Consider the following 21322-nt stretch of genomic DNA (forward strand, 5'->3'; position numbering starts at 1 on the left):
CAGGCCCATATGCAGGAATTTCTGGGGAGGTGGTTTCTTTGTAAATGTGGACCGCAAGGCTGTGAATACACCCACCATGTTCCCTCAAGTAAGCAGCAAAATCAGCCCCAGCCAGAGCATGGGGGAGGGAGGAGGTTGCTCCTGCTTTCCTCTGGCCAGCTGGAGCATGCTTTCTTGGGGAACCATGGGGGGGCTTTTGCACCCTTCGCACCCCTCCCCCCGCATATAGGCCTGAAAATAATGGGGTCTAAATTAGCTGAGCTCATCAATAAAGAGATCTTGGAATTATTGTGGATAGTTGTCTGGCAATATCTGCTCGATGTCTAGTGGCAATCAAAAATGCTAACAGAATATTGGGATATGTTAGGACAGAGATAGAGAAGACAGAAAATATCGTATTGCCTCTATATAAATCCATGATATGCCCAAATATTGAAAATTGCATGCGGATTTGGTCAACCCATCTCATAAAAAGATATATTGGATTTGCAAAAGGTATAGAGAATAACAACAGAAATTACTAGAAGTACTGAACACATCCATATGAGGAAAGATTACAAAGACTGGGACTTTTCAATTGGGAAAAGAGAGGATGAAGCGGGAGAAAGACACAGGTCTATAAAATCAAGAATGGTGTGGAAAACTTGAATAAGGAAGTGTTGTTTACTCCTTCAAATAATACAAGATTGAGGAGTCACTCAATGAAATTAATAGGTGGTAGATTTAAAACAAACATAAGGAAGTATTTTTCAAAGTCAACTTGTGGAACTCTTTGCCAGAGGATGTTGTGAAGGCCAAAACTATAAGGAAGTTCAAAAAAGAACTAAGTAAGTTCATAGAGAATAGGTCCTTCAGTGGCTATTAGCCAGGGTGGGCATGGATCCAACATCATGTTCTTCATGTGCCTCACCTCAGTTTGCCAAAAGCTGAGAATGGGTGGTGGGATGAATCACTCAATGATTGCTGGTTGTGTTCATTTCCTCTGAAGCACTTGATGTTGGCGACTGTGAAAAGATAGGACACTGGGCTAGATGGACCTTTGGTCTGACCCAGTATGACCAATCTAATGTTCTTACATTGAAGTTAAGCCAGATGTACCTGCACCTGCTGTAACCCACTAAACCCCGCAATTTGCATATCTTTTTCTGATAGAACTCTGCAGTCTAGACATAGCCTTATTGTGCAGAGTTAGTAACAAAATAAGAATATGGCCAGGTCCATGATTCAGGGGAAGGTCAGCTTCAGGTATGCAATTCCAGCTACGTACAAAACGTAGCTGGAGCTGATGTACTTTAAGTCGAGCTTTGGCGCCATTCTCACAGTTGGAGGTCAACAGAAGAAAGACTCCCATCATCTTACTCTTCCCGAGGAGTAGGAGTACTGGCACTAATGGGGGCACCCTCAGTATTTGATTTAGTGGGTCTTTTCTAGACCTGCTAAATTGAATGGCAGAAGATCAACCGCCACAACGTCGAGCTTCCTGCAAGTGGAAACGTGGCCTATATATGAAAATTCTAAACGTAGCAGTGTTCCTTAAGTGACTTGCCATGAGATGTCAGAACATGCTGTTATTAGAGCGCAGTGGGGCTAATATGTATTTGACTTTTTTTATATATAGGAAATAGATACAGGGCTCCTGTCAGCTAACTGCTTAGCTGTCTACCAGAGTTTTCAAGTGCCTGAGTAGCTCCTGGAACCATGGTTCCAGTCTCCTCTCCCTGCAAACCAAAATTTGAAATAATGTCCCTGGGAGCACTTGGTAATGTATATGCCAGGGCATAGGGGATGGGATGGGGGAGGGCTCCAGGCAGCACAGGCCAGTATGGGACAGGAGTGCAAAGGGTGTGAATACACCCCCTACCTACACATGGTCCTTCATGGTCCACCATGGGTCCGCTTCCGGCCAATCTAGGGAAGGCAGAGGTAGCACATTGCCCCAGCCTCCCTCCCCTGTTCTCTGGCCAGCCGGGGGGAAGCAGCAAGGCGGGCTGCCCCAGACTCCCTCCCCCATGCTCTGGCTGGCTGGGGAAGGCTGAAGCTGATTCCCCCATTTCTCACCCAGGAATGAGGCCGGGGGCAGGGCTGGGCCATGGAGCCTGGGACTGGGCTGTGGCAGCCACCAGCCCCTCCCACAGCTTGCACCCCTCACAGAAATTCCTGCATATGGGCCTGCAGCATCAGCCTCCACACATCAAATGTTGCCCTCAGGCTGAGACTCAGGGCCTGCACTGCCTTCCTTCTCTGAAAGGTGCCCCCAGCACACTAGCTGTGGGGCAGAAGCCAAATGCCTACACCAACTCCTGAGCTGTAAACCTATGAGTTTTCCATTCCTCCCTCCCTGGCCTGACACCTGCAACTCCACCTTGTTCCTCCTGATTCTTCTCTGTCTCTCCCTTTCAGCATCTGTCCTATAAAGACCTGGCTGAGTCACTCGGACAAATCTAGCAAGAATCTGCTGTAGCCTGTTCAGGGAGCTACCAGCCATACCAAGCAGCCAGGTCACAGCAGAAATTTCCCCAGCACAGCCTGGCCAGAGGAAAATATTGATGATAGTTAACCACTCCCGTGCATTGACCCCACACATTTTTGCAGTGGGGTCAGCGCATGGGCGGCATTAATTGGCTCACATATCATGTACGGTGCCCGTGGTCTTCCAGCAACTGACTGCAGCCATCAGACAGAAGCTGCATTTTCCTCCTCGGGGCTTTTCTTTTCCCAGTCCTGCCCTGTGTGCGTTTGTCTTCAGGTGAAGCAGGTTTGGACTTTCCCAGCTGAACCAAGGAGCTGAGAGTCACCACCTGAAATGGATCCTCTTGCTTATCCCTCTCCTTCCCTACTAGCAAATCAGACCTTCCGCCCTAAGTTCAAATAGCTCATACTGTGTGCTATGGCCGACGTTGACACTGATGTCATTTCACGCCTGGGGTACTGTGATCCGGTTTGTAGGTGCCTCTGATTCTTCCCCTGAAGAGCGTGAGGGAGGAAAATTCCCAGGAATGCCTGGCTGAGGTTTGTGAAGCATCACAGCTCGCCTCCTGCCTCCATGGCACCTCAGCAGAAAGGAAAAGCCTCCCTTCCCCCTCATCTCCAGCAGGCCAAGCCCATGCGCCCTTTGTGGCTAGCAGCATCTCTGAATGCCATCTGCTCCTTCTCTCACAGCTGCTCTCTCTGGGACAGGCTGGCCATCTGATAGGTCAGAGATGGAGCGTTTTCTAAGTGGCTCAGGGTAACATAAGCACCGTCTCTCTCTTTTTAAATAAGGAACTTTTTATTTATTCGCAGAGGGGATGTGCAGATGCAGAGCGTATGGGGTGAAGTCAGCGTGGTCTGGAGTTCCCGCCTTAATCCTGCCTTTTCAGGGGAGCAGTTATGGTGTCCTGAGTGAAAACTCCAGTGGCTGGCAGCAGATGTTGGTTCTGCTCCTGACCGTGTGTGTGTGTGTGTGTGTGTGTGTGTGTGAGACTTCATAGTTATTTGTGTCATCGGAGCTTTGGGGCTGTGCCCCACATTTCATTAAGTGTCTTGGACCCAGCAGGGGCTGCCTTGTTGGGCAGTGAATGTGTCTGTGCAACAGGTCTGTCTGGGATGGGCTGAGGGGTCAATTTCAGGAGGATTTTCAGCCCTTTCTTATCGGGGGTTGAAGGATGCTGCTGCTGACAAAGGAAATCGGAAGAGAAGCCAATATGTGACTGTGGCTTCTGCAGGGCTCCAGCTCCCCTGAGCTTTGCTGAGCTCTGCAGTTCTCACCATGGAAACGTGAGAGGCCCCTGAGCACAACAGGACTTGGACCTTTGCAGACTATGCTCAGCTCAGTGTCTACCCTCAGGAAGCTCGGAAAGTTGTGAAAATGTGGAGAAAGTCCCAGGAATACTCGCCCTTCACAGCACCTACAAGCAGCCTACAGGGTTTACCCTTCTGTGCACTCCAGGAAATAAACCTGCTTCTTCTGTAAAGTTCCCTGGGATAGAGATGGCAGGATGTCTCCTGGAACTGATTCGTAGGTGCCAGCTTGTGTGTGTCTTATTTTGAATTCATTTCTGGGGATATATCCAAATGATACTGCTCTTAGTTTCACAGGCTTTATGTGAAGCGGTGCCTCCATTTTGGATGGGGCCCTATATGTATCACTGCTACTACAAGATATTATGTGCAGGACCATTTAGAACCCAGGCAAAGCTCCCTGCCTCACACCCTGATGAAATCTGCATAAAGATAGTGTCAGGAAATGTTTCTCTGGCAATAACAAGAACATTTGGCCCCATTTCTACAAAAACTGGCTCTGGAGCTGAAATAATCAACCATGTTTGTTTCCTCATGTACCTCCCGGCCCCCAGCCCTGACTCGTGCCCTTTCCTCATTCATTATTAGTAGATTGTTCAACAGAGACCTGCAGGTGAGACAATGAGACTCAGGACTCTACAATGGCAAAGCTGAGGCATAAATGAGTTTATTTGTAACCATGTGTGAGGCTGGATGGGAGCCTTGGAATACAGCCTGCGGGGATCTGAACAGCCCAGGACACAGGGATCGGGATCAGCACGGGTCTAGCGGTGCCCTCGGCCTGTCCTTGCAGCAGGGAGTTACACTGGAAATATAAAAAGTTATTTGAGCCATCATGAGAAAATCGTGCTCTGTACAAACTCAGCTGCCAGGCTTGGCAGCAAGCCAGCAGGGCCCAGCTCCAGGCCTGGCTGGGGTCACAGGCTCTCCTAAGCTCTCAGCAATACAGGACTGTGTCTTGTGCAGGGCCAGGCCCATTCTCAGTGCATCCCATTGAAGAAGCCGTATCCTGACAGCCTGTGCAATGTACGTGGCTGAGGACAGCCTGGGCGCTGTGCCCCTGTGATCTGGCCAGCCCTGCTTCATTCCGTATGTGCTGGAGAGCTGAGCTCCTACAGAAAGAGCCCAGCCCACACGCAGAGCCTGCTGCATGCGTCCTCAAGATCCCACTCCCTCAGAATTCACAGGCACAGAGGTTCCCCGTTGCCCTCTTGGCAGGGACCTCCAGCCCCCTCTCATGCCGCCTCCTCCTCCTTGTCTCTCCTCTCCCAGCTCTGCTGTCTTCTCCCACTTGGCCCCTATATCGCGTCGGAGCACATGGGGGCGTCTAAGGGGACTGAGAGGCGATTGGATTTGCAATCTAATCAGGTCCAGGTTTAGCAGCAGCTTGTCCCCAGAGCGTTCTAGCATGAGGCGTGCCGGGGAAGCCAAGGACCCGCGTTCCTCACAGCTAAAGCAGCATGTTCTGACCTGGGCCTGCGCTTTGGTCAGTGCAGTGCTCTGTGTCTGTGCTCAGAGCTGTGATTCCCTCCCTGGGGAAGGCTCTCCCTGGCTCATCTGGAGAAGGGTGTGATCTCACCACAGAGCTATGTACCCGTGCCGGAGATATCAGGAGAGATAGGTACTGTTCTTAGGCCAAACACAATCTTTCCCACAGCCGGTGTCACAGCACTTCTGGTTTTCTGGACACGTGTTGTCCTTTTTGCAGACATTAGGAGGATCAATCATGGGACAAATTTCAGTGATGTCTGGACAAATCCCTGGAGCCTCTGCAACAGAATAAATTAATGGTATATAAAAAGCCTTCATGTTTTCCTGAGCACCAATATGTGGTGCCTCCTACCTGACCTTATCTAGCTCTCCATCACATACCCACTGCCCTGCTGGCTGGCTGCACATGAGAGCCTGCCATATTTGCCATAGTAATGTTGTGTGCTCAGTAACGCTCCTTATTTCTTGGCAAGTCTCTGGAAAAAAAAATTCTCTTTTTTCTGGCCTTCACTGAATATTTTGGATATGTGGGCATATAGGGACCACAAGCCCATTGGGCAATATGAAGAGAGATTAAAAACACTGGGACTTTTCAGCTTAGAAAAGAGGAGGCTAAGGGGGGATATGATAGAGGTCTATAAAATCATAACTGGTGTGGAAAAAGTGAATGAAGAAAAGTTATTTGCTTGTTCCCATAACATAAGAACGAGGGATCACCAAATGAAATTAATAGGTAGCAGGTTTAAAACAAACAAAAGGAAGTTTTTCTTCACGCAGCACATAGTCAACCTGTGGAACTCCTTGCCAGAGGAGGTTGTGAAGACCAGGACTCTAACAAGTTTCAAAAAAGAGCTAGATAAATTCATGGTGTTTAGGTCCCTCAATGGCTATTAGCCACGATGGGTAGGAATGGTGTCTCTAGCCTCTGTTTGTCAGAGGCTGGAAAGGGATGACAGGAGAGGACTCACTAGAAGGTTACCTGTTCTGTTCACTCCCTCTATGGCATCTGGCATTGGCCACTGTCGGCAGACAGGATACTGGGCTAGATGGACCTTTGTTCTAACACAGTATGGTCAGTGTTATGTTCTTATGTAGCTCTTCAGACACAAGGACAGTGAAGTGGTTTCATGCAGCCCTCTTTGCAGCTGCTGGCCTAGGTGTGCCTGGATGTGGGACAGGTGAATTGAATGCCATTCCTGCCTACCCTGTGCTGCAGACAGATGGCTCCTTACAGGCCTCTCTTGCCTATATTGATTCCAATCCTCTGTGCTTCCTGGATTGTGAAAGCAAAGGTGACACAGACCCCTTCCTTCCTCCATCCCCTTCATCCTCTGGTCTGTGCTGAGTGCAGATGAAGCCCAGAATAGGGGACCTAAGTGCTGAGTGGTCCTGTGAGTGGAGACCTAATTCCCGGAGATGTGGGGACTGGAGAAAGATGGATCCAGGCAGGATTTGTGTGAGACCCCCTCCCCGCCACAGATTAACCCCAGCCTCTAGGTACCTGGGAGAGTTATTACATTCTGTGCCAACCATCAACTCATGTTCCCGTGACAGAGACACAGTTGCATCCTGATGAAACTGAAACTCTCATCAGAGAGGCTGGGCCTATCTAACTGTACCATCTGCTGCTCATAACCCCGCCCAACCCAGCCAGCTCTTCTCACACAGTGTCTGCCTCTCCCCGAGGCCTTGGCCTGGGGTGGCCATCTGTCTCCTGGTGGAATTGCTACTCTGAGCTCTCCAGGGAATTTTCTGTCCATTGAACTTCCAAAGTCTCATGCTCAAGATCCCTCTGAATCCTTCACACAGCCCCCCGAAGGACAGTTGGGCTACGTCTAGACTGGCCCCTTCTCCGGAAGGGGCATGCTAATTTCTAACTTTGGAATAGGGAAATCCGCGGGGGATTTAAATAAACATGGCCGCCGCTTTTTTTCCGGCTTGGGGAAAAGCCGGAAAAGAGCGTCCAGACTGGTGCGATCCTCCGGAATAAAGCCCTTTTCCGGAGGATCTCTTATTACCTGAAGTAGGAATAAGAGATCCTCCGGAAAAGGGCTTTATTCCGGAGGATCGTGCCAGTCTGGACGCTCTTTTCCGGCTTTTCCCCAAGCCGGAAAAAAAGCGACGGCCTATGTTTATTTAAATCCCGCGGGGGATATTTAAATCCCCCGCGGATTTCCCTATTCCAAAGTTAGAAATTAGCATGCCTCTTCCGGAGAAGGGGCCAGTGTAGACGTAGCCTTGAAGTGTGGCCCCGAGCGTCCTCACGTACCTTCTGCTGGTTTCATGCAGCGCATGGCACAGTTGCAAAAACAGCACTTTTCGTAGTCCCCACAATCAAAATCAAAGTCACACTCGTCCATTTCTGGCACTCTACATTTGTTGTAATCTGGAGGGCAGGTCCCAAGTTTCACTGTAACAGAAAATAGCCTCAGTAGGAACAACCTGCAACCGGCTGAAGGGATTGTTGATGAAAATCCACCAGGTAAGCTAGAGGCAATGTGGATCTGCCCTATGAGGATCACAGTTCACAACAATGGCTATTAGACGGGACACAGGGCTGTACTGCCAAGCAAGGGATGCTGCTGCTTCCAGATTCTAGCAGATTCTGCTCCTTTGAGATGGGGCAGAAAAGAGAGGGAAACATGAGCGTACACACTGATCACACACAAGCCAACAAAATATTTTCATCAGTAATCATTGAAATTCGCAGATGGGCAAAATAAGAAAAATGAGAGTGAATTCGAGTTTAATGTAAGGATAATTACACGTGTGATCAGGACTGGATTTAAAAAGGGGTTTTGGGGCGTCCAGAGTTAAAGGGGCCCCACAAGAAGATCTCTGGGCCTCCAAACGAGTAGATCTTTGTGTGGGGCCCCCTTAGCCTGGGCTCTGGGCTGCAGCTACTAAAGACTTTCCTTTCTGGCCCTGCCTGGTGAGATAGAGAGCCTATGCAGCTCTGCACGCTGCCATCACCCCTCTCTTCCCCATATGCAGCTGGAGCTCAACATGCCAAGAAGCTCCATCCACGCATTTTCCTTGCCTGCAGACTCCACCCCTACAGCTCCCAATGGGCCTGTGGGTGACTCAGGGTGGTGCACGGAACCTGCTGCCCCTCTTCTCCCTCCCTGGGGTCTGCGGCAACAAAGGGGAGCTGCCCCAAGTAAGTGACCCATGCCCCAAACCCGTGCTCCAGTCCTGAGCCCCCTTCCACAGCCTAACTCCTGCCAGGTGCCCTGAGCCCTGTCTTGCACCCTAACTCTCTCCCAGACCCCACTCCCCAGTCCCACCCTCTGCCCTGTGTCCTCCCCTCCCCCGACACTCCAAACTTCTTGGCCCCAGCATGGAGCTCCTTCCTGCATCCCACATGTCTCATCCCCAGCCTCACCCCAGAGTCCACACCCCCATGGGAGCCCATATCCCCCACCCCCACCCTCTGCTTCAACCCACAACCCTCTCTCATACTCTGAACCCCTCATTTTTGGACCCATATTGGAGCCTAGGTGGCCCCACAAACTCTAGTACTCTCGGGCTCTCCGAAGAGTTAATCCAGCTTGCCTGTCATGCCAGTAACTCATGTTTTAATGGTTATAAACCTTTATCTTTTTCAGTCTCAATGTCTGCTCCTACTAAGTAATTATTGGCTGGCCTCGCCTGTCCTCTGATGTTCCACAACTATGAAGATCCAACTAGATACTAATTGAAAACAACACTTAAAAATAAACATCCATCATCCATCCAAATGATACAAACATTAAAATCAGCTTTTGCAAAGCCTCTTATGATGTGCTGAGGGACGAGAGCGAGGAGCACCCAGGATAATTATCACAATGGGTCGCTGTCTTAGTCTTTTATGTAGTGCCTCTCACTGTGGTACCTTAGCACTGTGAGATACAGGGACAGATGGGGGGGGGGGGAGATTTCGGGGCAAACTTGTTTAGTTAAGAAAATAATTTCTGCCTTTCCTCATTGGAAAATGAGATTGGGAGAGAAATGAGCCCAGGCAGGGATGGATCAGGCCATAGACATGATGTTGAATTTCAGCCTCTTGCTACCAGGGGGAGTTTGTAAGACACCATCCACCACCAGTGGTTTTCACTAAATGCTACAGAACAAGAAGTTTTCCTATCAGTCCCTGCAGGGTCACAGCAAAGACAATGGGGCTGCTTCTATCCTGGATCTAAAAATTAACTGTGAACTCAGGAGCTGTGTCTAGACTGGCCAGTTTTTCCGGAAAATCTGCTGCTTTTCCGGAAAAACTTGCCAGTTGTCTACACTGGCCGCTTGAATTTCCGCAAAAGCACTGACTTCCTACTGTAAGAAATCAGTGCTTTTTGCGGAAATACTATGCTGCTCCCGTTTGGGCAAAAGTCCCTTTTGCGCAAAACTTTTGTGCAAAAGGGCCAGTGTAGACAGCTGAGATTTGTTTTCCACAAAAAAGCCCTGATCGTGAAAATGGCGATCGGGGCTCTTTTGGGGAAAAGCGCGTCTAGATTGGCCATGGACGCTTTTCCGCAAAAAGTGCTTTTGTGGAAAAGCGTCCGTGCCAATCTAGATGCTCTGTTCCAAAAATGCTTTTAATGGAAAACTTTTCCGTTAAAAGCATTTCCAGAAAATCATGCCAATCTAGACATAGCCTCAGTGTTGGCAGATCAGGCCTCACTCCTTTGGGCACAAAGGCTGCAAATAAGGCAAAATGTTGCCCTGCAAAATACCAAATAGGACATTGTCCACTGCTGCCCTGCAGAGGTGTCACAGTATAGGACCCCTGCTGAGTCCCTGCTCTCTGCCCTCTGCCCCAGGGTAGGACAGGAGGCAGCTGCTCTCTGTACTCACCTGGTTTCTGCCCACATGCAGCTGGCAGCTCCGTCTGGAATGTGAGGAGCCTCACAAAGAGAAGGACGCCCACCGACTGCATGGTGCTGCTGGAGAGCTGGGTCTCAATGCCCCAAGCGGAGCCAGCTGGGATTTAAATGCTCCCTGGTGTGGGGCTGGGAGGGAGGTGGTGGTGCTTGGGGGCCTGCCAACATTCTGCCCTTCCCTTCTCCATTTCATAGGCAGGTTCACGTGTCTCAGCCAAATGTTCTTGGGGAAGAAAAAAATAGGTCCCTCCTCCCCAGAGACCTGCCATGTTGCACGGAGAGCATTTACATTATGAACTGGGTCTTTTCAGCTTAGAAAAAAGGAGACTAAGGAGGGATACAATAGACATCTATAAAATCATGACTAGTATGGATAAACGGAATACAGAAAGTTTATTTATTGGTTCCTATAACATAAGAACTAGAGGTCACCAAATAAAATTAATCGGTAGCAGGTTTAAAACAAACAAAAGGAAGTTTTTCTTCATGAAGCGCACAGTCAACCTGTGGAACTCCTTGCCAGAGGATATTGTGAAGGCTAGGATTTTAACGGGGTTCTAAAAAGAACTAGATAAATTCATGGAGGTTAGGTTCATCAATGACTATTAGCCACAATGGGTAGGAATGGTGTCCCTAGCCTCTGTTTGCTAGAGGCTGGAAATAGATGACAGGAGAGGGATGACTTGATGATTGCTTGTTCTGTTTGCTCCCTCTAGGGCATCTGGCATTGGCCACTGTTGGCAGACAGGATACTGGACTAGATGGACCATCGTCTGACCCAGTATAGCTGTTCTAATGACCTCATGGAACAGCAGCCTCCACCCTTTGGCCTTTTCTGTCCCAGCCCGACAGTAGCATGATCCTATAGCATTGCAAACAGCAGTTTCCCCATCAGGTGTTGCCGACCCATCAGCCTGGTATTTCCCCGGGGTGTTACTAAAGCTGAGTATTTAATGGCTGGCAGAGAGCCAGCCGCCAGTCTGTGTCTTCCTAGTGCCCCTTTGTGCCAGGAGCTCTCCATGGTGAGCTCCCCCAGCTCAGGAGGCAATGCCAAGCAGCGGCAGGGCCAGCCTTGCAGCAGCCCCAGGAGCTGGGGAAAGTCTGGGGTTGGAGCAGCTCTGGGAGTACCAGTGTTGCTGGAACTTGCTTCCCTTGTCGTATTCTCGCTGGCTGAGGTTGCTGTTGATCAGTGCAGGCCCATCAGGAGAGCCAGGCAGGCCATGTGGAAGGCTCTCCGTCAGCATGTGATGGGTTGGGGGTCGTGTTTCGGAGGCCTTTGGAATGGGGCCACGGGCCCAAAAAGTGCTCGGCAGATTTTCTGACATTGTTGGTTTGGAGCAATTTGCTCCTGATTTGTGTTTGCACCCAGAGGCCTGTGCAATGGGCCTTGGCTTAAAATGCCATAAACAATAGATAGGAATGAAATGGTTTCCACGGGGGTAGGTGAGTAATTAGCCGAACCAGATCCTACCACTCAAAGAATGGGAGCTGCCAGCTCTGACTCCTGTGAACTGGCAAGCCCAGAGAGCTATATTATGTCTCACTGTGTTCTCAGGGGTGCTACTGGGTTGAGCTCTCTGCTCGGCTGAATTGTTTGAAACAGGTGAATGGTGGCGGGGTGTCATGGTAACTTAGAAACATGTCAGAGGAGAGCAACAGAGTGGAGCTAAAGAACTGGTGTGAGCAGTACTTATGTGGAGTGGTGGAATGGCTAAGCAGGGTCTTTCAAGGCTGCCAGTGAGGATACCAGAGCATTAGAGCAGGGTATTTCCACCTACCAAAGGACATGACCCTGGGAAAATCATTTAGAAGCAGGAATCCCGCGCAGTCTAGAAGGTTTGAACTTAGCACTTGAACTTGCTTAATTTTCTCCTTTACCAACACACTCTGATTATTAACCTCTGAGATGGACCATCCACAAGCAGGGAACAAAGATGCCTCTCTAATGCAGCTGATGTTTTGATTGGGCACCTCTGATGAGCAATGGCTGCCTCAGCTTATGGACAGTCCTTTTTTTGGGAGCAGCTGGCAGCTCACTCAGTACAGCAGGTGGCTTTGGGCCACTCCTCCCGCACTCCCGCATGCACCTTTGCTATCCTAGTCACTGCTACCACGTGCTGGGACCCAGGGATTGACAAGCCCAGCACTGGGGCCTTTTTTTCTCCTTGATCCTGGAAGATGTGACCTGCTCTGACGAGGGAAACTAAATGATATCACCCTCTCCACAGCTCTGTCCTGATCATCCTCTGCTCCTATGGTTCAGACAGTCCCTCCGTCTGGGGCGTTTTCCTTCTAGAGTCTTTACTGTCTTTATTTTTGTGTGTGCTGTCTGATAAGTGTTGGGCTTAGCTGTCTGCTTTCATCGAACTGAAACTGAGCTGCAGGGATCAGAGACATGAGCTCCATGTTCTTCTCCTTTGCTTTGCCTGCCTGCCAGTAGTAGCGGGTTTACCATGGCGCCAATGGTTCTGTGGCACCGGGCCCAAATTCAGAAGTGGTCCCACTCACTTCCTCCTCTCTCGCTGCACTGTGGGAGCAGCACTGGAATCCATTGAAGCAGAAATTGGCTTTTCTTTTCCCAATATATCTAATACTCAGGCTAGGTCTACACTATAGCCTTTTTTTTATTTTTTAAAGTTCCGCAATTTGCGTAGCTTTTTCCGATTGCTTTTCCAGAAGAGGCTTTTCCACCATTTGGCCAAATGGTGGAAAAGTCTCCTCTTTTGGAGGAGCCCTTATTCCTCGTAGAACGAGATATACAGGGCTCCCCGAAAGAGCGTGTTTGCTCTTCCACACAAAATAAAGTGGAAGAGTAAACGCATTCCCTGGATGCAGCGTAGTTTTTCTGGGAGACCTCTGGTATCCCGGGAAAAACTCTGCAGTCTAGACATACCCTCAGAAAGGAAATCTAGCACCTGCCATCCAGAATCAAACAGCCTCAAAATTCAGGAGTCCTAAAGTTCACTTTGGGCAGCTGTTACATCATTTCTCCCAAATTAATTACTGATCCAGCGCGATTTGTTATAGAAAAAGTAGGCTAAAATTGAGCAATATTGACATGTTCCCAGTGCTAACTAGGACTGGAGTTATTATTTTCAACAGCCATTACCATTTTTTTATTTTCTTCTTTTAAAAATAAGACAGTAATATTGCATTGGCAAACTCCCCAGAGAAACGAAGAGTGGAACAAAAGAACAACAAAGACACCGCAGCTTTTCCCCATTACATGGGACAGTCTTACAATATGGCTCCAGATATCCTGCAACCACACAAACTGAAAATTGTTCCACATTATTGCACTTCTGTAACTATGGAGGAACCAATCCTGTGCTCTGCACATATCCAACATTCCTACTGAATTCAGAAGTGCCTTCCTTTCGTAACCTTGATACACGATAGTTTCAACCCTTGTAAGCTTAGCAGTTTTACATTTAGTAATTGGGTGGGAGCCCTCTCAGAAGAACTGAAGTGCTGCAGGAAATGTTGATGATTCACTAGGTAATATGAGACCCTCCTGTTACAATAATAAACCAGTGCAGAATAGAATGCCCTTTGCTCCTAGGCTACGTCTACACTGGCATGATTTTCTGAAAATTCTTTTAATGGAAAAGTTTTCTGTTAAAAGCATTTTCGAAAAAGTGCGTCTAGATTGGCAGGACACTTTTCCGCAAAAGCACTTTTTGCGGAAAAGTGTCCGTGGCCAATCTAGACGCGCTTTTCCGCAAAAAAGCCCCGATCGCCATTTTCGCGATCGGGGCTTTTTTGTGGAAAACAAATCTCTGCTGTCTACACTGGCCCTTTTGCGCAGAAGTTTTTCGGAAAAAGACTTTTGCCCAAATGGGAGCAGCATAGTATTTCCACAAAAGCACTGACAATCTTACATGAGATCGTCAGTGCTTTTGCGGAAATTCAAGCGGCCAGTGTAGACAGCCGGCAAGTTTTTCCGCAAAAGCAGATGATTTTTTAGCTGCCCCTAGAGTCTAGAAAGGGGTTTTTCACTGCTCTGTGCATAGGCAATTAAAGACAATGAAAGACTCTCACTGCAATAGGCTTTGGGCATAACTGGTTACAATGGGTAACTCCACTGTCTTCAGAGGGTCCGAGTCCCACAGCGGAGGGGGATGGTATGAATTTAATGCAGACCTGATGCTCAGGAATGGGAACCTCCCGGCTCCCCAGCTTCCAAAATCATTCAGGCTGCACTTTTTGCACAACGATGTGTTAGCTGGGAGTGTGTGGGAATTGGGGGCCCCTGCTGCAAGTGATGGGCATCTCAGGTACTTTAAGCCATGGCCTAGAGGAGGGAAGCACCAAACTGCAGAGTCTAAGGCTGGCCTCTGGAGCTTGGCTCCATGGCTGTAGCCAGAGAAGCTGCGGGTGACTGGGACCATTAAGGTAGGAGCAGATAAAAACACTGGAGTTAACTTCAAGGAAGAGGGTCACCAATAGGAAAGGAATGTCAAGGGGAGTGAGAAAAGAGGAAGCAAGTCAGACTTACAGAGGGAGAACAGTCCAAGCTGGCTGGGGAGCATGTCCAAGGTAGAAGGGAAACAAGCATTGGGAGAGATGGAGGTGACCAGGTAATAGACTAGCTGTAGATGGGAGCAGAGGGAGAGAGATGTACAACTACAGAGTCCCAGGGCTAAGCACTCGCTTTGGGGAAATGGTGTTTGTAAATGGCTTGTTTAAATGGCAGGAGGGGTGCTGGAGGAGGGATTTGTCAGAATTGTTCAGGTAGCTGCTGGCCGTGGAACTTTATTGAGCTGAGACCAGGACCACACAGTGACTGGTGAAATAGGGTGCTCCTGGAGACATGGCTATAGAGATCAATCTGTGGGGCGTGTCCCCTGATCACTATGGAATTTCTGCTCACTATGGACACTGGTAAACCCTCCTGGGTATATGACTCAATGAGGAAAATTCGGGGCTGAGGAAACTGTGTCTGGCAATACATACCGTCATGCAGAGGTAGGTTATCAAAATGAAAAATGGCTGAGATTCAGTACCAGGTAGGCTAAAGCACTACCACATCAGGCTCACACTCGGGAGGGGCCAGTAACAACTACATGGGGACCCACAAATATATTTGGCACAAAGGCCCAGAAAACATTAATCCGACCCTGCTCTTGGCTCTTTTGGAGAAGAGAAGGCAGAAGTGAACCAGGAAGCTGAGAGGCCCACTGGTAACTCACCCTCCATCTTTCGCAACAAGGGCATCTGGTGCCCTTTCAAAGACTTTCTGGCAGGTTTTTTCCTCTTTAAAAGACTACACAAATCTCTTGAGCAATAAAAGATTTGTGACAAGCACAATCCAATCCCTGGCGCCAGAACTCCCCAAGCTCCAAATGCTGTTTATGTTTTGGCAGAAAGAAACAAGCTACCTTATACAGTCTACTGTCCAGGAGTGGTTGCCAGATCCTCCCCGCCTGCAAACACCAGCAGTTGTGCAGACGTCAAGCAAGGAGAAACCCCATTGTCACACATTGCTAGTGAAGCAATTAAGGAAGCCACAAGGTTGGCCAAGGAGTGAGAAAGAACAAGAGCATCTGCAGGAACCAATGTGTTTATAACTGAGTTAGAAGCTCCGGTAAACCTCTCATTGTGTGGTGTCAAGGACAGAATGAGGACACAACACATAGGCCCAGATAAAGATTCTGCTTCCTGCCATCCACACCGTCTCAGGCAGTGAGAGCAGGAGGCGAAAGCCCCACTTCTATATTCCTGTATGGCTTGGGTTGACGTTACTTAGGGGACCAGAGTCTGACACTATCACAGGGCTTCAGTGTGTTCCTGAGCAGAGTCTGAGTCTGCAGGGAAACCCCCTGAGAGACAAAGGGACAGGTGGAATATTGGTAGAGACAGTCCCAGATGAAACAAAAGATAGCTATTACAAATACCCATTACAAAGATACCTATTACAAAGATAACTTCCCCAATTGTCACCCCTAATCTCATAGGGTATGTCTACACTACCCCGCTAGTTCGAACGAGGTGTACAGATAGTTTGGAATAGCTAGCTAGTTCGAACTATCTAGCCCGTGCCGCGTGTAGCCGCGCGGCACGGGGTTTGCACTAGCCGGCTTTTAAAAATGGCGGCGCCGGCTTTATGCTAATGAAGCCCGGGAAATTCAAATCCCGGGCTTCATTAGCAAGTTCGGTATGCATACATTACCCCGCTAGTTCGAACTAGCGGGGTAGTGTAGACATACCCATAGACACTAACCTCCCCCCTTCACCTCACCTCTGTTCTAAAATCTGATTTGTCAATTTTATATGTGTTCACTTTTTTTTGATTGTACCCCTTTGGTAAATATGGTCATGCCAATTCTCTTCCACAATTAATCTGAGGAAGTGGGTCTGGCCCACGAAAGCTCATCACCTAATAAACCATCTTGTTAGTCTTTAACGTGCTACATAGTTCTGTCTTTTGTTTCAACAAGACCAGACTAACACAGCTACATCTCTATTACAGTCCCAGAAGGCGTTCTGATAAGTTGGCTGATGTGGCGGAACTGCCATTAAATGGGTACGTAAGTGGTTAAACAATCAGAAAGAGTCAGATGTCAGATTGGACAGGGGTGTCAAGTGGGGTTCCACAGGACTCTGTTCTGGATCTGATGTGAATTAACACCCCCAATGAAAGCCAGAAAAAGTTGCAAATACTTTGGAGGATAAAGTTAAAATTCAGATGACTTCATATAAATTAGAAAACTGAGCAACGGACAGCAAAATGAGACTGAACAAAGACAATATAAGGTGCTACAATTTTAGGGAAGAAAAATACAGACACAGACACAGAATGGGGGACAACCGAGTTGGCAGCAGCACTGCTGAGAAAGATCTGGGAGTTTTGGTGGATCACAATCTCAGTGTGAGTCAACAAGCTGATGCTGTTGAAAAGAAAAAAAAAAGAAACTGCAGTTTGGGTTTGCATTAACAGAAGCATAGCATGCAAGGCACCGGAAGTGATAGTGCCGCTTCATTTAGCTTGAGTATGATGTCCAGCTTTGGTCACCAATCCATAGAAAGGATGTAGAAAACCTGGAAAGGATCCAGTGGTGAAAAACAAATTTCAATTAAAACTCAGGGAAAATTTCCTAACTGTAAGAACAGTAGAACTATGGAACAGACTATCGGGGGGGGGGGGGGGGGGGGGGGCGGGGGCGGGACACCACAAAAGCACCTTCATTGGAGGGCTTTTTTAAAAAGGCAGGATAGCCACCTGTCTTGGATGGTTTAGCTATGATAAATTCTGCTATAGGAATACACAATGGCTGCTTCTAGACTGGCAAGTTTTTCCGCAAAAGCAATTGCTTTTGCGGAAAAACTTGCCAGCTGTCTACACTGGCCGCTTGAATTTGCGCAAGAACACTGACGATCTCATGTAATATTGTCAGTGTTCTTCCGCAAATACTATGCTGCTCCCGTTTGGGAAAAAGCCCTCTTGCGTAAATGTATTTGCGCAAGAGGGCCAGTGTAGACAGCTAAAAACTGTTTTGCGCAAAAAAGCCCCGATGGTGAAAATGGTGATCGGGGCTTTCTTGCGCAAAAGAAGTGCTTTTGCGCAAAAGCGTTCGTGCCAATCTAGACACTCTTTTCCGCAAATGCTTTTAACGGAAAAACTTTTCTGTTAAAAGCATTTGCAGAAAATCATGCTAGTCTAGACGCAGCCAATAAGTTTCCCAGACACTCTAGTTCCATATCATCTCTGAACTGATCTCAGTGCTGGAAACAATGTGGACCACATCTTGCCCACCCGTGGTTTAGGAGGAGTTCTTGAACAAACAGACTCACCAATGGACAGACAGATGCACATTTCTAAAATATATAGATAGACTTTTTTCCAATGGTTTGTGTGTGTACAGTGAAATGTTGGCATTTGCCAGCATTTAGCAATACAAGCTGAATTACAAACAAGTGTCACACATTCTGGAGTGTGGTGCCATCTAGTGTGAATTTCTTAGCTAAAGCATGTACAAGACTGTGTACTTGGCTGGCAACATATATCTACTACAGCAGTGGTCCCCAACCTTTTTGTGGCCAATAGCACATTCATGTTTTCAGAAGAGTGTGGTGGGCGCCAACAAAAAAAGGCGTCAAATGTGAAATTGAAGGCTATTTTCATATTAAATGTGAATTGGGTAAATCTGATAGAAACTTAATTTAGTTGGATAATTTTTATTTTAATTATAGTGTAATTCCTTTTTAAAAAAACTTCTGCATTAATAAAAAGGAGGGGGGATGTCCAAATGTTGAGCAAAAAAAGCACCCTCCTCCCCCTAAAAAAAAATCCCATGGCACCTTTAAATCTCACACTCCCCATCCCCACCATGGCAGGGGGAAGAATGTCAATTTTGTGGGCCCCCCCATTGGAGAAAAAATAGAAAAAAATGCATCAAATATGAAATTGAAGGTTATTTTCATATTAAATGTGAATTGGGTACATTTGATAGAAACTTAATTTAATTGGATAATTTTTATTTTTATTATAGTGTAATTCATTTTTAAACAAAATTCTGCATTAATAAAAAGGGGGGTGGATGTCCAAATGTTGAGCAAAAAAATCAAAAAAATCATGGCACCTTTAAATTTCACACATCCTTCCACATGGCAGGGGAAGAATGTCCCAAGTGGCTTTTCAGCTGAGAAACTGAAAATACCAGACATTTTCCTGGGGGGGGGATCAGGCCAGGGGTTTGGATTGGCCCTCAGGGCAGAGGATTGGGGTGCAGGGTCTGGAAGGAGAGTTCTGTGGATGAAGATATTGGAGTGGGAGTAGCTGGGGGGCTGGACACTTACCAGCAAGACGCGCTGCTCTCCTGTTTCTCCCACAGGACCTGCCTGGCCATGTGCTTGGGGATTGGTAGGTTCCCGCAGCTGCCATTGTCTGGCTCGCAGCTCCTGCACCACAAAGGGCCCCGCTCCGGCTACTGAAGCGCCTGCGCGGGCTGCCTGCTGTGGTGGGGGCGGGCATCAAGCCTCCAAAGCGCCACGTTGGGCTCCCTCGCGGGCCCCAGGCTGCCGACCCTGCTCTAAGCAGGGGTGAATGTGAGTAGCTTTAAAACGCCGGCGCAGGCACACATAAATGCCCCCGCAGGTATCCTGTTGGCAACCATGGCACTACAGTCTTGTGACTCCCAAACTTTTCAGCATCATCCCCCCCTTTTTGATTTTTGAGAAACCCTTACGCCCTCCCCCTCCCAAAAAATAGCAGCAAAACTTGGGGTGTGTGTGGCTGGGTCGCCTCGCGCCCCCCGGAATTTCTTCATGCCCCCCAGTTTGGGAACCCATGCACTACATCCGTTGTCACCAACCAGTAGATCGCGATCTACCGGTAGATCTCAGGGGCCCTAAGAGAAGCTCTTGAGCCCTCTCTGAACTGCGCGCCTGTGCAGTACATTTACATTAGATTTCCTCATTTGAGCAGCAGTTACTCACCGAGCAACAACACAGGTGAGTAGCTGCGAGGAATAGTGGGAGCTGGGAGGTTGGGAGGGCTGAAACACCCCAGCCAGCTGACTGTGGCTTTCAGCTGAAAGAGGCTGCCCCGCGCTCCAGCTGATCGGTGGCTTCTCCTCTGCGCCTTCCCACGTGGAGCTTGGTGCACCCTGGCTGAGCGCCATGGCCAGCTGGCCGGGCAGCCACTTCTCTTCCCTCCAGCCCAGCTGCCCTGTGCTCAGCCCAGGGAGGCTGCGTCTAGCTCCAGCTATGCTGGAGCAAGCTTCCCAGGCTGAGCGCAGGATCACAGATGCCCATCTGATGGACTGTGTACAACTAGCAATCTCAGACTACAGCCCAGACTTCAAGACACTGGCAGATACTGTTCAGTCACAGGTGTCACACTGAGACTTTGTTATTGGAAGAAAAAATATATAATTATTGATACTTGATTTTAGATTTACAAAATAGCAGAGAACAAAATGTATAATTGTAAATGCTTCATTTGACATTTAAATAGCATGAATTAAAAACAGACCATTTATTTCATAACTATAAACATGTGATTTCAATTTTATATATTGCATAATTTAAAAATAAACTGTTTAACAGAGTGTATAAGGGCTTGGGATAGCAAGTGATAGACAGGAGAATAGAGAGGATGGGGCTTCAAAGAAGGGGCGGGGCTTCAAGGAAGGGGTGGGGTGGTAGATCTTCGCCTGTTCTGAGACTTAAAAAGTGATCTTGGGTGTAAAAAGGTTGGAGACCACTGCATGACATATTGAAGGTTTTAAGGTCCGAAGTTGATACTGGGGAGCTGGTTGGAAAAGCTTCAGCAAAACATTTATTGTGGAAATCATAGAATCACAGAACTGGCAGAAACCTTGAGATGTCATCAAGTCCAGTCCGCTGCACTCATGGCAGGACCAAGCACCATCTAGACCATCCCTGACCGGGTGTGTGCTTGTCTAACTTTGTCTTAAAGATGTGCAGTGATGGAGATTCCACAACATCACTAAGCAATTTATGCCCGTGGTTAACCACCCTGACAGTTAGGAAGTTAGAATGTGCCAATTTACTGAACCTGAAACACTTCGTGGGGACGGTTTGATTTCAGTGTAGTTGCAATGGAACAAAAGCAGGTTTCAAAAGATGAGCATCCAAGGAGTGTGGCTCTGAGGCTCACCAGGATACTTGCCCTGGCACCAAGCTCCACGCCGAGAACTTGGCAATTTTTGATTTTTCAACCCAAATCAGAATGAAGCCAAATTCTGAACTATCACAATCCTCTGTGAAACAGACGTACCTCTGGCCATTGGGAATGGCCCATTAGAGCCCTGTGAAGCCAGGCTGGAATGTGTAGAGTAGAGACACCACAGAATGTAGGGTGCTTAGCATGTGCAGGTTTGGAACTGACAGTGCATGTGCCTTACCCCACTGAGGGAAAAGAAAGAAGTGCGCTGCACTGCTAGGACTGCCAGCCTGTGGATTCTAGGAAAGTCCTGGATCACAAAGTTGGAGAAGTCTAGCTGGGAGCGAGGAGGACAGGGTGACATGGGGATTGCTGAGCCAGGCTGATTTGGTGGAGAGGTGGCCTCCCTCCCTTTCATCATGTTTTGTTCACTCTGCAGCATCTAGCCAGTGACATAGGAGTTTGTGACCTACCGGATCTGGTGATGTTTGATGCAGGTGAAATTATCTAGGCTATTTTCCCTAGTGTGCATGTCATGACCATGAGGGTTAGCCAGAAGCCT

The 21322-nt window shown here is 48.2% G+C and overlaps 1 protein-coding gene across 1 annotated transcript; it reads right to left on the reverse strand.

Annotated features, from left to right (window-relative positions):
- Nucleotides 1-4431: 4431 nt before the first annotated feature.
- LOC112545586 (porwaprin-b-like) lies at nucleotides 4432-10262 on the reverse strand. Its single transcript, XM_025184026.3, has 4 exons — nucleotides 10105-10262; nucleotides 7541-7681; nucleotides 5375-5549; nucleotides 4432-4585 (listed from the first exon to the last, which is right to left on the reverse strand). Exons 1-3 carry the CDS (start codon nucleotides 10184-10186, stop codon nucleotides 5389-5391), a joined length of 384 nt encoding a protein of 127 aa, XP_025039811.3. The 5' UTR covers nucleotides 10187-10262; the 3' UTR covers nucleotides 4432-4585; nucleotides 5375-5388.
- Between the last annotated feature and the right edge of the window lie 11060 nt (nucleotides 10263-21322).

Source organism: Pelodiscus sinensis, chromosome 17, assembly GCF_052426305.1.
Source record: "Pelodiscus sinensis isolate ZL-2025 chromosome 17, ASM5242630v1, whole genome shotgun sequence".
NCBI classification, from domain to species: domain Eukaryota; kingdom Metazoa; phylum Chordata; order Testudines; family Trionychidae; genus Pelodiscus; species Pelodiscus sinensis.

Excerpts from the sequence above, each read along its gene's own strand:
- LOC112545586 (XM_025184026.3), bottom strand. The coding sequence starts at position 10,186 with ATGCAGTCGGTGGGCGTCCTTCTCTTTGTGAGGCTCCTCACATTCCAG. Across the intron at positions 7,682-10,104 it reads TGCATGTGGGCAGAAACCAG|TGAAACTTGGGACCTGCCCT; the intron begins GTGAGTACAGAG and ends TTTCTGTTACAG. Across the intron at positions 5,550-7,540 it reads CTGCATGAAACCAGCAGAAG|AGGCTCCAGGGATTTGTCCA; the intron begins GTACGTGAGGAC and ends ATTCTGTTGCAG.